The sequence below is a fragment of the Salmo trutta genome, chromosome 22, assembly GCF_901001165.1.
Source record: "Salmo trutta chromosome 22, fSalTru1.1, whole genome shotgun sequence".
NCBI lineage: Eukaryota > Metazoa > Chordata > Actinopteri > Salmoniformes > Salmonidae > Salmo > Salmo trutta.
In genome coordinates this window covers 13,926,676-13,941,568 of record NC_042978.1, presented here as the reverse complement: position 1 = coordinate 13,941,568, position 14,893 = coordinate 13,926,676, and the positions used below count along the sequence as shown (strand labels likewise).

The following is a 14,893-nucleotide window of genomic DNA, read 5'->3' as shown; positions in this document are numbered from 1 at the left end:
CTAGCTCGTGCTTGGCTCTGCCCACCTCTTTGCTTGTTCTGCCCACTATGCTTCATTTGCTCACACTGTAAACGAGAGAGATGAACTATCTTGGGTTAGTTATAGACATCTATTGATTTAACTCTAGAGGTGCTGACACAATTGATATTTCGTCGTTTGAAACGATAGCTACAAAGTATCCATTTAAATTCAAATCCATATAAGCCTAGGTATAGCCTACTGAACATTTATATTCTGTTTAAAATCTTTTCCCGCTGTGCAGAGTCCATCCCGACGCATCCGTACTAGTGGAAAATGAAGCTAGTGGCAAATGAAGCGTGTATTATGGGTCAGACAAGTGCCACATATACGCCTTCTGGTGTGTCCCACTGGCATTGCAAGGCCGGCTGCCACCGCCACTGCTGTCTAGGCCAGATTGCTCGATAGAGGGGAAGTCCACTCCTGCAGCTGGGCAGGAAAAGGGGAGACTGGAGAAAGGAGGACAGGAATGGGTGGAGCATAAGCAGGCGGGTGAGAAATGTGTGGATGAAAGGGGGATATGATTGGTGGAGAACTGAAGTGAGCAAGGGAGGCTGAATAAGTTAGTGTCTGTGTAGGGGGTGGGGTGGTGATGTGTTGCGTGTGGAGAGAGAGAGAGATGCTGTTGCCAGGAAACAGTGGGCATAGAGGACCATTCACAGCAGTTCATGGAGTAAAAACACAAAGGGAGACTTGATATGTAGGTGGTGTTTTTAGTATAAACAGGCAGATATGAACAGGATGGTTATCCCAGCATGGACTGGATTAAACCAACATGAGCAGAGAGGAAAGTACAGTATAACTACTGAAGAGGAATTGGCGCTGATGGACAAGCTATTATGGGATGGAGAGATGAGAGATTCTCATAAACAGATTTAGAGTCTAGACAGAAATACATGGGCAGAATAGACAACCAGAAACAGTCATCATGATAACAGCACTGATTCCTTCAAATTAAAAGGGTAGGGTGGAGCTCTAAAGGAGCCTGTCACTTCAGTCTTCAGGGCCAGTCTCTTTCACACTCCCCTTCCCCAACAGAAGTGGAGGGACGGGGGGGGACGGGGGGTTAGGGAACAAAGCTGCCCCCTGTCTTCAGACACCTGCTGCTGCTGCCTGACACGGGATGACGAGGGGGGCAACTCACTAGACCCATGCATTGACCCTGGTCTGAAGGATTTCAATTCCTAGCTGTCCAATCTCTACATCAGTGAATAAGGAGGGAGGACGCAAAAGGAGGGACGGACAGCAGTGATTCAAGGGATCTTTTACTGCCCATGTGAGTACGCCTTTGCATTCTTCCTCTACTCTTTATTACACTCCTCATACAGTGTGTGTGTGTGTGTGTGTGTGTGTGTGTGTGTGTGTAGTAAATGTATAGTAACTCGTGAATATGTTAACTCTTATATAAGATATGAATCTATAGGATTAGAGGATAAAGAAAGACTGTTGATTTCCATTGTATTCAGCTCTTGCATTTTCCAGGCATGATGTGATTCAAGTCTAACAGTCGAGTTCTCCCACACTACTATTATTCTTCATAATTTACTCCAATGCCTGGCAGCATACTGACTACCTTCCTGCCTACAGATATAGCCTTCATTGGTATGCTCTCCAGAAATGTAGTACTGTCATTGGATTGTCAATGTATTAACTTAAAGTGTTAGGATCCACATAGGATGCAAAACAATCCATAGTGTTTGGAAAATGAAAGATGCAGGCAATTGATTACTTTCATTACCTCTCATGCTGGTGGGTTTTTCTTCATCCCTACATATTCATAACATGCCAGCCCTCTCTTCATTTGACAAATTATAGTTTGGATACTGTATCACTTCACTAGGCACAGACAGTTGGGTTTATGCGTTTATTGGGTGTATGGTATGCAAATTATTCTGGTCACACAATGAGGCTCACAGTTGCATGCTCAATCGAAGTGACATGGAATACAAGCAGCTTCTCTTGTGGGTTAGGGCTGGGGTCTTATAGTATGCTGCTTTGCCCTTTGGGATACAGTACACTGCTTTACACCCTCTGGGAGGGGATGTGATGTAGCTGTACAGTATACATTCTGTATAGAGGTTGACCTTACAAAACACATCTTACAATGCATCTTACAGTATTGCCGGGCAACAACCTGATGGAAACAATCATGTGAACATTTTGATGTGTGTAGGACATTGCCTTGCAAATCATGTTCTGATCTCCTTATTTATTTTACTGTGTTTATGTTGGGTGAATTCTCAGAGTTAGTATTGCCACTTACCCACACCCACAGACAGGTAATGTACTTTCGGAGCCCTACCTGAGTGTATCTGTTTTTATAATTATTTCCACAGCTGACCTTGGGAACATAAGCCACTCAGTACACCTCAGTCAGGCTCTGTTGATTTTCCACATGAGTGAAGAGGTACAAAGAGAGGAGTAATTTAGGTCAATTAAACACAATCAGTCCCATGCAGTGATCCATACACTGTATATTTTATACTGAGGTTGTATCTGACTTTTAATAATATTAGTGTCTCTTTCTTATTAAACACAGCCGATGATGGTAACTGAAACTGAAACCCAAGTCACACTTACACATTTCCCTCAAAAAACAGACTGTGAGTGATTACAGTGCGGTGCACTGACTAACATGATGTCAACCCAGCTTGAGATATCTGGAGCCAGTATTAATAGGCTGTACAACTGTCTCTTTAAACTTGTGTCAGACAGGATAAACCTGAACACATCAAAAAGGTGGCACCTGCGCTGAGGATTAGTAGCTGATGAGGAGGGATTAAGAGTTGATTTCTCCTGGCCTCTTGGATTCCACCTAGGAAATTCCTTCATTGTGACTGACTTTGAGGGAAGCAGCGAGGGGACCTCAGTCACCTGCTCCTCACATGCTACACAGGGGGATAAACACCTCGTGACCTGGATTCAGTTTCTCAAATGAAATGATAAATACTAATGAATAAAATAAAATACTAACCGTACCATTGTTCCTCTTGTATAAATGCATTCTCTGTGTTATAACGGAGGAATTCTCTGTGTTCCACAAGACATGGGCTTATTGCCATTTGAGCTTCATACCTGAGGATGGGATTGATTTGGTTTAAGCCCGCTTATATCCAGAGGCTATGATTTGATTATGCCAATGGTGATAGGGATAAATTGGATCTACATATCATTTCCAATGCTCAAAGCGCTCCATTGTAACAGGAAGGAACTCACCCCATCTGGGATTGATTATTGTTGGTTGGTTAATTATGTATGGTCTGTCTATGTCTGTGTGCCCCAGGCTCCTCCCCTCCCTTCCATGGGATGGGCACCACAGAGGCGACACTACGAATGGATAACATGGAATGTAAAGATGAGTGGCAGGATGAAGACTTCCCCAGGTGGGTGTCAGACTGATGCTTTACTTTAAAGGGTCCTTCAGTCCTGCAGAGTCCAATACTGTGTAAAAAAGGATTGTAATAACTCACCATAACATTATACTGACAGCAGTAATTCATCAGTAAGTACACTCTATACAGCCTACAGTGTAACAACAAAGGTTACACTACATTTTTTTAACATTTTAGTCATTTAGCAGACGCTCTTATCCAGAGCGACTTACAGTAGTGAATGCATACATTTCATTTCATACATTTTTTTTTTCCTGTGCTGGCCCCCCGTGGGAATCGAACCCACAACCCTGGCGTTGCAAACACCATGCGTTGCAAACACCATGCTCTACCAACTGAGCTACATGGAAGGCTATTTGTTACATTGTACTTGCAAGAATAATCACACAGTAATACACTTTAGAATGTTACTCTGTGTGTTTTTTTTTATCACAACTGGTAGATGACAATACCTCATGCACGCAGTGATGTTTGTTGTTGGACTATAATCTGCTCCAGTTTAATTTGCTTGAGGATTTCCCAGTGAGCTAACCCCGTGCAGCTGGTGCAATTATAGCCTGGAATACCTAGCAGATACCCCATCTAGTGAAATCAACCTCTGACGTTGATTGCAATAGCCACATGACAGTAATATGTGCCGTAAACATTCACAAACACTGGATCTATACAGAATTTAAACAAAAAGTATAATTGTCCTCCAAGCACTGAAGAATTCCAAAGAGGACTGGATTTAAGCATGACATTCCCCTTTATTGTCATTGCGAGACGCAGGGAGATCAGATAATTGCTCCGTAGGAGATTAAAGGAGTGTGAAAAAGAAAGGCGAAGAGAGAGCATTCTGACAGCAAGGAGCATCCTCCTGTCTCTCTCCATCTGAGGGAGCGGAGGCAGGGAGCAGGTGCAGCTCTCTCCTTAAATGGTAGTGGGTAACGTCATGTGACGCAGCAACCTGTCAACAACACAGCATCACCAGGAAAATGGTGGCAGATCAGCTTTAAGGAAAAGGAGGAAGAGAAAATAAGTATATGTATCACTAGGCTCTGAATGATGATGTGCCTGAGGCTCCCTATGATCGACTGAGAAAAGGGCATGCATAATATTCTAGGATCCTGTGCTGTAAAATCAAATAGTTGCCTGGACCGTCTTTGAATCCATCCTAATTTTTGATAAGGTAAGCAGGAGCTCTTATGATTTGATATCTTAGCCCTCATCATCATATAGGAGAAGAATATGGCCTGACTGCTTGACATTTTGGATTATCATACCCTTTGTTAGACATAATTCCTATTTCATTTCTTCTTCATGGTGTCATTATTGTAGGAAACTGGTTATTTGAACAATGGAAGCTTGCCAGTGGTTATAGCAGTGGGACGCCTCAGGGATGCGAGATCGGACACCATGCAGTGGAACGGATGCCCTTGTCATTTGTTATTGCCAGTCATGTTGATTTGGCAACACTGTTATAGACTCTCTGTCCTCCCTGGGATGTTAGGTTGAAAGGATGGTTTAGTATTACGCAGCAGTGGAGCACAGTGGAGATGAATACTTTATATTTCCCCAGTGCCTCTTGGTATTTGGTTGTTGTTGACATTTCCCCCCTGTATTATACCCTTCATTCTCCACCTCCTCCATGTCCTCCTTGTTTCACGTTACAGGAAGTGACAAGGGAAATTACACCACGTGTTAAGGGGTAACCTAACGGTGTGTCTGCCTCCCCTGTACAGTGAATAAGGTTTGTTGACATACCTCCGCCTCTACCTCCCTCCCCACATCGCACACCGTGGCAGGTCTATAATCTAAAGAGCTCCCTGGGGAGATGCTAATTACCACCCAGCCTCCTCTCTCTGTGCTTCCTTTGTGGTGCTGAGCCAGATCACTGACAACCCCACTGACATGATCGCTGGCATGTGTTAATTTTGCACCAGCTGCCATGATGTGGTGATGTACTAGTGTGCTTCCAGGACTATTTGTGGTTTGGTTTATTTGAGTCAGGCTGGCTGGCTTTAGTGTTTGCTCATGTCGTGCTATTGTGTGTGGCTGTGGCCCTGACAGAATGATGGGCTCTCTGTGTTGATTTTCAGACCACTTCCTGAGGACGGTGACATGGAGTCTTCCTGTGGTCTCACCAATGACCGAGCCTGTAAGTATAATTGAAATAACACCTCACCTGTCTGGCATTTGATAGATGTTTTTGGTGTTGGTAAAGTTAACTCAGTTGATATACTATAAGTCACTTTAGCTTAATATATTACTTTCTAGCAATGAGCCTCATCTCACATGCTACTTCCTGGACCCTGCACCTGTGAATTCAACTGGATGTCATGTGGGTACACTATTAGCAGCTAATAAGTCTCACCTGCTCTGTCACAGCTCCCCCCAACTCTCTGAATGTTAATGCAGTTGGAGGAGGCGGAAGTGGAGGAGGGTCCACCCATCGTAAGCGGCGTACATTAGTGGCCCCGGACATGAACCTGTCCCTGGACCACAGCGAGGGTTCCCTGCTGTCTGACGACTTCTTGGATACACCCGACGACCTGGACATCAATGTGGACGACATCGAGACCCCCGACGACAACGACTCCCTGGAGTTCATCACCAACGGCAACGAGCTGGAGTGGGAAGGTAGGTAGAGCTCATGCGGCGTGGAATAATGGAAGCCCTGGTGCCAGCCTGGTAGCCTGCGTGCCAGTCTGTGTGCTTTAGACAACTTGTTGTTTGGCAAGATGTAGCTAGCGCAGACACGGTCTGGCACCCACTCAGGCTGGATATATTGAACAAAAATATAAACGCAATGTGTAAAGTGTTGGTCACATGTTTCATGAGCTGAAATAAAAGATCCCAGGAATGTTCTATTCACACAAAAAGCTTTTTTTTTTTTAAATGTTGTGCACAAATTTGTTTACATCGCTGTTAATGAGCATTTTTCCTTTGACAAGATAATCCATCCACCTGACAGGTGTGGCATATCAAGAAGCGGATTAAACAGCATGATCACTACACAGGTGCACCTTGTGCTGGGGCCAATAAAAGGCCACTCTAAAATGTGCAGTTTTGTCACACAACACAACTCCACAGATGTCTCAAGTTTTGAGGGTGTGTAATTGGCATACTGACTGCAGGAATGTTCACCAGAGCTGTTGCCAGATAATTTATTGTTAATTTCTCTACTATAAGCCACCTCCAACGTTGTTTTAGAGAATTTGGCAGTACGTCCAACCGGCCTCACAACCCACAGACCACGTGTAACCACGCCAGCCCAGGACCTTCACACCCGGCTTTTTTACCTGCAGGATCATCTGAGACCAGCCACCTGAACAGCTGATGAACCTGTGGGTTTGCACAAACTGTTAGAAACCGTCTCAGGTAAGCTCACCTGTGTGCTCGTCATCCTCATCAGGGTCTTGACCTGACTGCAGTTTGGCGTCGTAACCGACTTCAGTGGCCAAATGCTCACTTTCGATGGCCACTGGCAAATTGGAGAAGTGTGCTCTTCACGGATGAATCCCGGTTTCAACTGTACCAGGCAGATGGCAGACAGTGTGTATGGCGTTGTGTGGGCGAGCAGTTTGCTAATGTCAACGTTGTAAACAGAGTGCCCCATGGTGGCGATGGGGTTATGGTATGGGCAGGAATAAGCTACTGACAACAAACACAATTGCATTTTATCGATGGCAATTTGAATGCACAGAGATACTGTGACAAGATCCTGAGGCCCATTTTCGTGCCATTCATCTGTCCGCCATCACCTCATGTTTCAGCGTGATAATGTATGCCCCCATGTCGCAAGGACCTGTATACAATTCCTGGAAGCTGAAAATGTCCCAGTTCTTCCTTGGCCTGCATACTCACTAGAATTGCCACCCATTGAGCATGTTTGGGATGCTCTGGATGGACGTGTACAACAGCGTGTTCCAGTACCCGCCAATATCCAGCAACTTCACACAGCCATTGAACAGGAGTGGGACAACATTCCACAGTTTGATGAACTCTATGTGAAAGAGATGTCGCACTGCATGAGGCAAATGGTAGTCACACCTGATACTGACACACCAGATACACGTCCCTACTTTTTTATAAGGTACAGTCTCTGTGACCAACAGATGGATATCTATATTTCCAGTCATGTGAAATCCATAGATTAGGGCCTAATGAATTTATTTCAATTGACTGATTTTCTGATATGAACTGTGACTCAGTAAAATCTTTTAAATTGTTTCTGCGTTTATATTTTTGTTCAGTGTAAATAGCTGCGTAGTAAAGTCTATGCTATCAGACTACAGCTAAACAGAACAGCAGCTAAGATACTGAAGAGACAAAAGTGGATGGCATAAAACAAATCCATTATGTCTCACTAATATAAATACATTTGTTTAAGTCCCACTTCGCATTATAGCATAAACACCTTCAAACTTTTCACTATGTACATCCAGATGACACGCCAGTGGCCAACGCCAAAGCGGGGCCTGGTGACGGAGAAGAGGAGGATGGTGCTGATGGGACGGGGGGTAACGGGCGCCTGTGGAGGACGGTGATCATTGGGGAGCAGGAGCACCGCATCGACATGCAGATCATCAGGCCATACCTCCGCGTCATCACCCATGGGGGTCAGTATCCAACCAACAGCATCCAACCAGAGCCATAGATACACTCTATACATAGTTCAACTAATTAGAATTGAATTGTCCTGGAACTTTTGGTGCCAACATGGTGCCCATTCAATCTCAAACTGAGTTTACGTCGGTATATGTCTGTATATTGATTGTTCTGCATCCAGGTAATCGACACCAACGGGATGAACTTACAGGCCATGTCAACTGTCGCTCTTCTCTCCCTCTGCAGGTTACTATGGTGAGGGTCTGAATGCCATCATAGTGTTCTCAGCCTGCTACCTGCCCGACAGCAGCTGTGCAGATTACCACTACATCATGGAGAACCTCTTCCTGTGAGTAACTGGATTTACAAATTGCAGAGATACTGATTTATGGCAAGAGGCACAAATGCCCAACTACCACAGAGTGATATTTAGAACTTGGTCATCACGCCTGGTATAATATCATTGAAATCAGAGAGATCATGTCATACATCATGCAATCATTTTGTAGTGAAGATTTATGCGGCCAGAAAATGGGAACTCGAGATTTCTTTAGTGCTTGCCACGACAGGAAGAAAATAAACCTCCATATTTTGCCCTTCCTCATTGCCATCTCAGGTATGTGGTCAGCAGTCTAGAAATGCTGGTTGCTGAGGACTATTTGATCATCTACATGAATGGAGCCACACCACGGGGCAAGATGCCGGGCATAGGATGGCTGAAGAAATGCTATCAGATGATTGATAGGAGGTAAGACTATTTATATCGTATACAAAACTGCATGACAGCATGGAGAATGCAATCATTCATACTGTCAGCATAGGATGGATGTGCATAACGCAAATGTTGACTTACTCTCAGGAGAAACTAATGGGGAGTAATTGAGCTTGTCACTGCTACTGGCAGTCAATGGGAAGTGAGGATTGACTCATACTACAGTAGGCTGCTTGATAGAGTCTTCCAGCACTAGGAGATGAATGTATGTATGTATGTATGTATTGCCTTATTTCAACTATTTATTTCTGTTGTCCCTGAAGGCTGAGGAAGAACCTGAAGTCTCTGGTCATCGCCCACCCCACCTGGTTCATCCGCACTGTGCTGGCCATATCTAGGCCTTTTATCAGGTGACCACAGAACAACAACATCATGTTAAAGTGCTACTCCAGGATCTAAAACATAACACATTTGTAACATATAGTATGAATTGGATTCGTAACATATATGAATCGCAATTTAAAAAAAATATATTTTATATTTATATTGTGCATGACGTAACATATCATACGAAATGGATGATGTAGTACACAATTTGATGACGTAGTACACACAAAACGGGGACCACTTGTGGCTCATTAGCAGCACTTTCAAAACTTCTGGCTGAAATGATAAAGTTTTTTTATAATACAGTTATGCTACATATCACCACTGTGACGGATAACTAATATTTGTCCACATAACACCAATATAACTGGTTGTTGTTTTTATCCTGTTGTTATTTGCAGTGTGAAGTTTATGAATAAGATCCAGTATGTGCATAGTCTGGATGAGCTGGCAGAGATAGTCCCCATGGAACATGTGCAGGTCCCTGAGTGTGTGGTGCAGTAAGTATCATCAACCACTATGGGGAGTAACTAAACTGAAGACTCCCACCATCATTCACTGACTTGCAGTGATTTGCAGACTAATAAATTATGTAAACTTGCAAGCTAATAATTTCCCCCTCCGTGAATAGACATGGATGCCTGGCAGAGACTGTGAGGCAGTAAATAAATCATAGAACACATTTGAATATCAAAAAGTTTTCAAATGGAAATTTATGTTAATTTTGTTTGTCAGCCAAAAAAATACATGTAAGATAGTATATGTATTACACTCTTGGAAAAGGACTTGGATCAGAAAAGGGATCTTAATCTTTTCTTTTTACAGATTTGAGGAGGAGAGGATCAAAGCTCGGAAAGAAAGGTAAAACACATTTACATCTTTATTTTTAGATCGAATTAACCAGGCATACATGCCATGCTCATACTCAATCAGGGGTGATCCATGCTGTATCCTCAGTCAATTAATTCATCAAGCTTTTATACAAGTGTTGTCTCCCTCTGCCTGTACAGGATGGAGCAGGAACAGCAGGAGCAGCCAAACCCACACGCATCTTCTTCAGCCAAGGCAGAGAGGTAGGGAGTAGACAGTTACACTATAACGGCCTGTGTGTGATAGCCGGATATCTTAAAGCTCTCCAGGACCAGGGTTGGAGATACACTATATATACAAAAGTATGTGGACACCCCTTCAAATGAGTGGATTTGGCTACAGGTGTTGCTGACAGGTGTATAAAATCAAGCACACAGCCATGCAATCCCCATAGACAAACATTGGCAGTAGAATGGCCTTACCGAAGAGCTCAGTGACTTTCAACGTGGCACTGTCATGGGACGACACCTTTCCAACAAGTCAGTTCATCAAATTTCTGCCCTGCTAGAGCTGCCCCGTTCAACTACGTGCTGTTATTGTGAAGGGGAAACGTCTAGGAGCAACAACGGCTCAGCCGTGAAGTAGTAGGCCACACAAGCTCACAGAATGGGAACGGCGAGTGCTGAAGCGTGTAGCGTGTAAAAATCATCTGTCCTCGTTTGCAACACTCACTACCGAGTTCCGAACTGCCTCTGGAAGCAACGTCAGCACAGTAACTGTTTGTCGGGTGCTTCATGAAATGGGTTTCCATGACCGAGCAGGTGCACACTAGCCTAAGAGCACCATGTGCAATGCCAAGCGTCTGCTGGAGTGGTATAAAGCTCGCCGCCATTGGACTCTGGAGCAGTGGAAACACGTTCTCTGGAGTGATGAATCACGCTTCACCATCTGGCAGTCCGACAGACGAAAGCTACCTGCACGGAGGCATAGTGCCAACTGTAAAGTTTGGAGGGGGAAGAATAATGGTCTGGGGTTGTTTTTCATGGTTCGTGCTAGGGCCCTTAGTTCCAGTGAAGGGAAATCTTAATGCTACAGCATACAATGACATTCTAGACGATTCTGTGCTTCCAACTTTGTGGCAACAGTTTGGGGAAGGCCCTTTCCTGTTTAAGTATGACAAAAAGCCCCCGTGCACAAAGCGAGATCCATACAGAAATTGTTTGTCGAGATTGTGTGGAAGAACTTGACTGGCCTGCCCAGAGCCCTAACCTCAACCCCATTGAACACCTTTGGGATGAATTGGAACACTGACTGCGAGCCCAGCCTAATCGCCCAACGTCAGTGCCCGACCTCACTAATGCGCTTGTGGCTAAATGGAAGTCCCCTCAGCAATGTTCCAACATCTAGTGGAAAGCTTTCCCAGAAGAGTGGAGGCTGTTATAGCAGAAAAGGGAGGACCAACACCATATGAATGCCCATGATTTTGGAATGAGACTTTCGACGAGCAGGTGTCCACATACTTTTGGTAATGTAGTGTACCTGGTATAGACCAAGCAGCAGTCAACATGGCCATGGTCAAGCACTATTACCTCTCAACAGCAGTATAGCAGGAAACAAAGTCACAGAGACATTTATTTATTCATACTCATGTCATTTGCAGGCCCAAGTCAATGATCACAGGGCAAGGAATCTGAAAGGGACCTGCTCCTCTTTATTCATATCATACCATGGTAAGGAAGGACACAACACTAATGCTCTTCTCACACTGACTACAAGGGGACACTGCACTCATAAATAACAATGTACATTTGATCATACGGTATCCACTTGCAGCCTGTGGCAGGAGTCAGGCCCATAGAGATCCTATTAAATGAGTTCTAAGATATCATTCTGTGGTCAGGCCATTTAACCACTTAAACAGATGTTGAAACCCGCCAGCACCATTTGAACGTCTACTGTTACGTAATGTCCACCTGCTCAGCCATTTAAGAATCAGAACCAGCCAGTCCTCAGTGCTATTGTAGAGGAATGCCCGGTCAAGTGCAGCCAGCCAGGCCTAATGGGTGAGCGTGTCAGGAATGTGTGTGTGTCTTACTGTGTCATCAAGGGACTTTCAGGGGTCAAGAGGTCAGGCATGTCACAGCCTCACTCATTTTACAATAAGGTCAGCTGTATTAAATGAACTGCTCTGTGAACCTGGTCTGCTGTTTTGAAAAGTGTATTCTTGTGCAGGTTTTTATATCATTACCCTACTTCTTAATGACGGTGTCTTCTATCATCTGTGCAGTTGTTGAAAGAAGTTTGGAGCATGAAAACTGTGTTTATAAGAAGAAACATGAAGTCCAACCAGTCTAAGAATACTTCCTAATCTATAAATATCAAGCTGAAGATTTTTCCATCAAGATATTAAACTCCTCAACACACGCACACACTCCTCAGCGGTTCTTAGGTTGCCAACTGATTCCATCAGGACATTCCAAGGAATTGTCTGTTCTGGGGACTGTACAACTCCATGTTACATCATTTTACGACCGCTGAAAGTAGTTACTTTTAAATGCAGCACCCAGTCACCACCATGAGTTTTGTATCCATTTCAAATATAGATGACACTTTTGCCTAAGTCAAGATGTAAGAAAAACTAACATGAATATTGTAGAAAATGTTCCACCGGACATAAATGGTGTGAGGTGTCAGTGGCAGGCAGGTAACCAGACCTTTTACAGTTTTGTGTTGGAGGCTCTTGCAGGGACAATGGTAGACTAGACTTGAGTATGTATTAACTACTGTATACAGACCGTGTTGGATGGTGTGTCCTAGGAGCTGCACTGAGGTCTCTGCCAGGCCTAGTTTCTGAGAGGAAGATATGCCTTAGAGAAGAAGAGGGGAGGAGGAACAGAGAGTCAGGCAATGCCCCTTAGTGCTCAGCATTGGTGTGCTGTGGCATCATTTCACCCATTAGCGCTATGCTAGCCCTTGAACATTTAGATGTAGACTGGAATGCTTTGCGAGACATCGGATGCCTTCACCTTTGCTTCATTTTGGCCTCAATTTGTCCGAGTACAGGCTTTATTTTTAATCAACTGTGTTGCATTAATAATTTGTCTGTCATCGTGTTTCATATACCCAGATTGGTCCGGGGATCATTCAGTGCCCAACTTACCAACCCATGTACCTTACATTCTGATGTGCCTCAGGATTCTTGTCTGTACATGAATATGGGGGCCCACTGAAAGTAAGAACAAGACATGTGCTGGTTTGACTGTAATGTCACGAGGACTGCATTTCATTTCATTTTTTCAGTCATTGATGTTGTGACTTAATGGTATCATTTCTGTATCATGCTGTGTTGTGGGTGCAGTCAAAGCATGCCAACATGTTGTCAGCATGTAATGTACCTTCAGATGTCCTATTGGATTATGGACCAGTCGCCTAATGGTCAATCTTCTATTGGATACTTACCTACCGGGTGGTAGAGGGGAGGAAGTGTTAAGAGTTTTTATTTTTGTAAGAATTACATACATACATGTATTTTAAGTGTTGTTTTGCACTATAGAATTTGATTGTCATTAAATTGTGAGCATAACATCTATATGTGTATATTTGGGGACAGGTTGCCTTCCTAATATGTAACTCAAGATGGATTTTTGTGTGCTCTTCTAATTTTTGTACAAGTATACTGTAGTACAATCAATATCATGCATTGTATTTGTATGTCAACCCGTCTAGACAAGTATGATCATCAAAAATGTCTCTTTCTGAAGTGCCATCCAACTTCAAATGATACCTTGATAAATCTAAAACATAACAGAAGTCATTTTCTGTGGACAGGTTTGTGGATGGCGATGGGACTAGAGGTGATTGATATTCAATGGACAAAGTAAGAAAATGGCTTCCAAACATTTGTATACACATAATTGGAGTGTTGCGTTAGAACATTGGACAGATTCATTTGCCTTTGATTTCTGGTAGAGAAATACCTATCCCGTCAAAAGGTAGGCTTAAACGTGGCACAGAATTGCAGGAGTTCTTCTGCAGTCTCCCAAAGCTGCTGGAGAGAGAGTGCTGTTTTCTAAAGGATGTCAGCTCTTCTGAGTGCCTCTCCTTCTTTTCACCAAATTCTACACAGAAAACTATGATATGGAATGTACAATTCTAAATTGACTACTGGGATTTTGTCCCAAATTGCTAGTAAACTGATTTTGTTGACACTAGTGTATTTTGTTTTGGTAAAAGGTTCTACATGGAAAGCAACCACTGAGCGTCCAAAAATGTCTTTCAATCATATTTTCAGTCTTTAAAAGCACAATATGTTATTACACTGGAAGATTTGGAAGAGATCAGTGGGCAATTTGTTAGCTGGAATACTGTATGTAGCTTATTTTTCAAAAGTGCAAAGCTTAAAATGGGGTTGGGATATGTAGCTATGTAGTTTGGATGTCCTTTAGATTGTGATGTACATTCTTCCATGTAAATACAAATAAATAAACTGTTCCACCCAACAATCTCTCTCTGAGGCCTGTATTTTTCCATTTCTAAATTTACCCATTGCTGTCAATTAATCCAAGATATATCATTCAGTCATTCAGAAATACATTTATATCTTTCAGACATTCAGAATGTACAGATAGATTCAAGCTTTCACTTGAATCAAACCTGATTGGTTGAGAAAGGGACAGGACATTTGCCTTACCATAGAAGTAAGGGTGTCCAGGTGTTCACTGAGTTGACTCAAAGCAACGCCGGACGTCCCTAAAAGGTGCTTGTTCTGGTTCAGAGGAAGCTATTAATACACAGTCATGATACACACGTCCATGTACACTCTGACGCGTATCACGAGCCCCCCAGCTCGGTTAAAATAACTGACAGTTACATCAGCTCAGCTGTATTAGTGACAGAGGCAGCGCTGGTCACTGGTCAGTCACACATAGGATCTAAATTGAGAATGGCCTTCAGGAAATGAGACAAGACAACAGACCTGGTT

At 43.4% G+C, this 14,893-nt stretch overlaps 1 protein-coding gene across 6 annotated transcripts; it reads left to right on the top strand.

The window, feature by feature from the left end:
* The first annotated feature begins 14 nt into the window (after nt 1–14).
* Nucleotides 15–14,414, top strand: LOC115158146 (caytaxin). 6 transcript variants are annotated; one of them, XM_029706735.1, is made up of 14 exons: nt 15–94; nt 263–1,294; nt 3,302–3,401; nt 5,492–5,550; nt 5,781–6,032; nt 7,841–8,014; nt 8,250–8,352; nt 8,620–8,751; nt 9,039–9,125; nt 9,504–9,602; nt 9,928–9,963; nt 10,113–10,175; nt 11,573–11,642; nt 12,200–14,414. In XM_029706735.1, exons 3-13 carry the CDS (start codon nt 3,325–3,327, stop codon nt 11,604–11,606), a joined length of 1,116 nt encoding a protein of 371 aa, XP_029562595.1. In that variant the 5' UTR covers nt 15–94; nt 263–1,294; nt 3,302–3,324; the 3' UTR covers nt 11,607–11,642; nt 12,200–14,414. The 6 variants fall into 6 exon arrangements, with proteins under 6 accessions (XP_029562595.1, XP_029562594.1, XP_029562598.1 ...); XM_029706734.1 differs by having other exon boundaries at nt 57–1,294; XM_029706738.1 differs by lacking the exons at nt 15–94; nt 263–1,294 and adding an exon at nt 5,066–5,142 and having other exon boundaries at nt 3,315–3,401.
* The last annotated feature ends 479 nt before the right edge of the window (nt 14,415–14,893 follow it).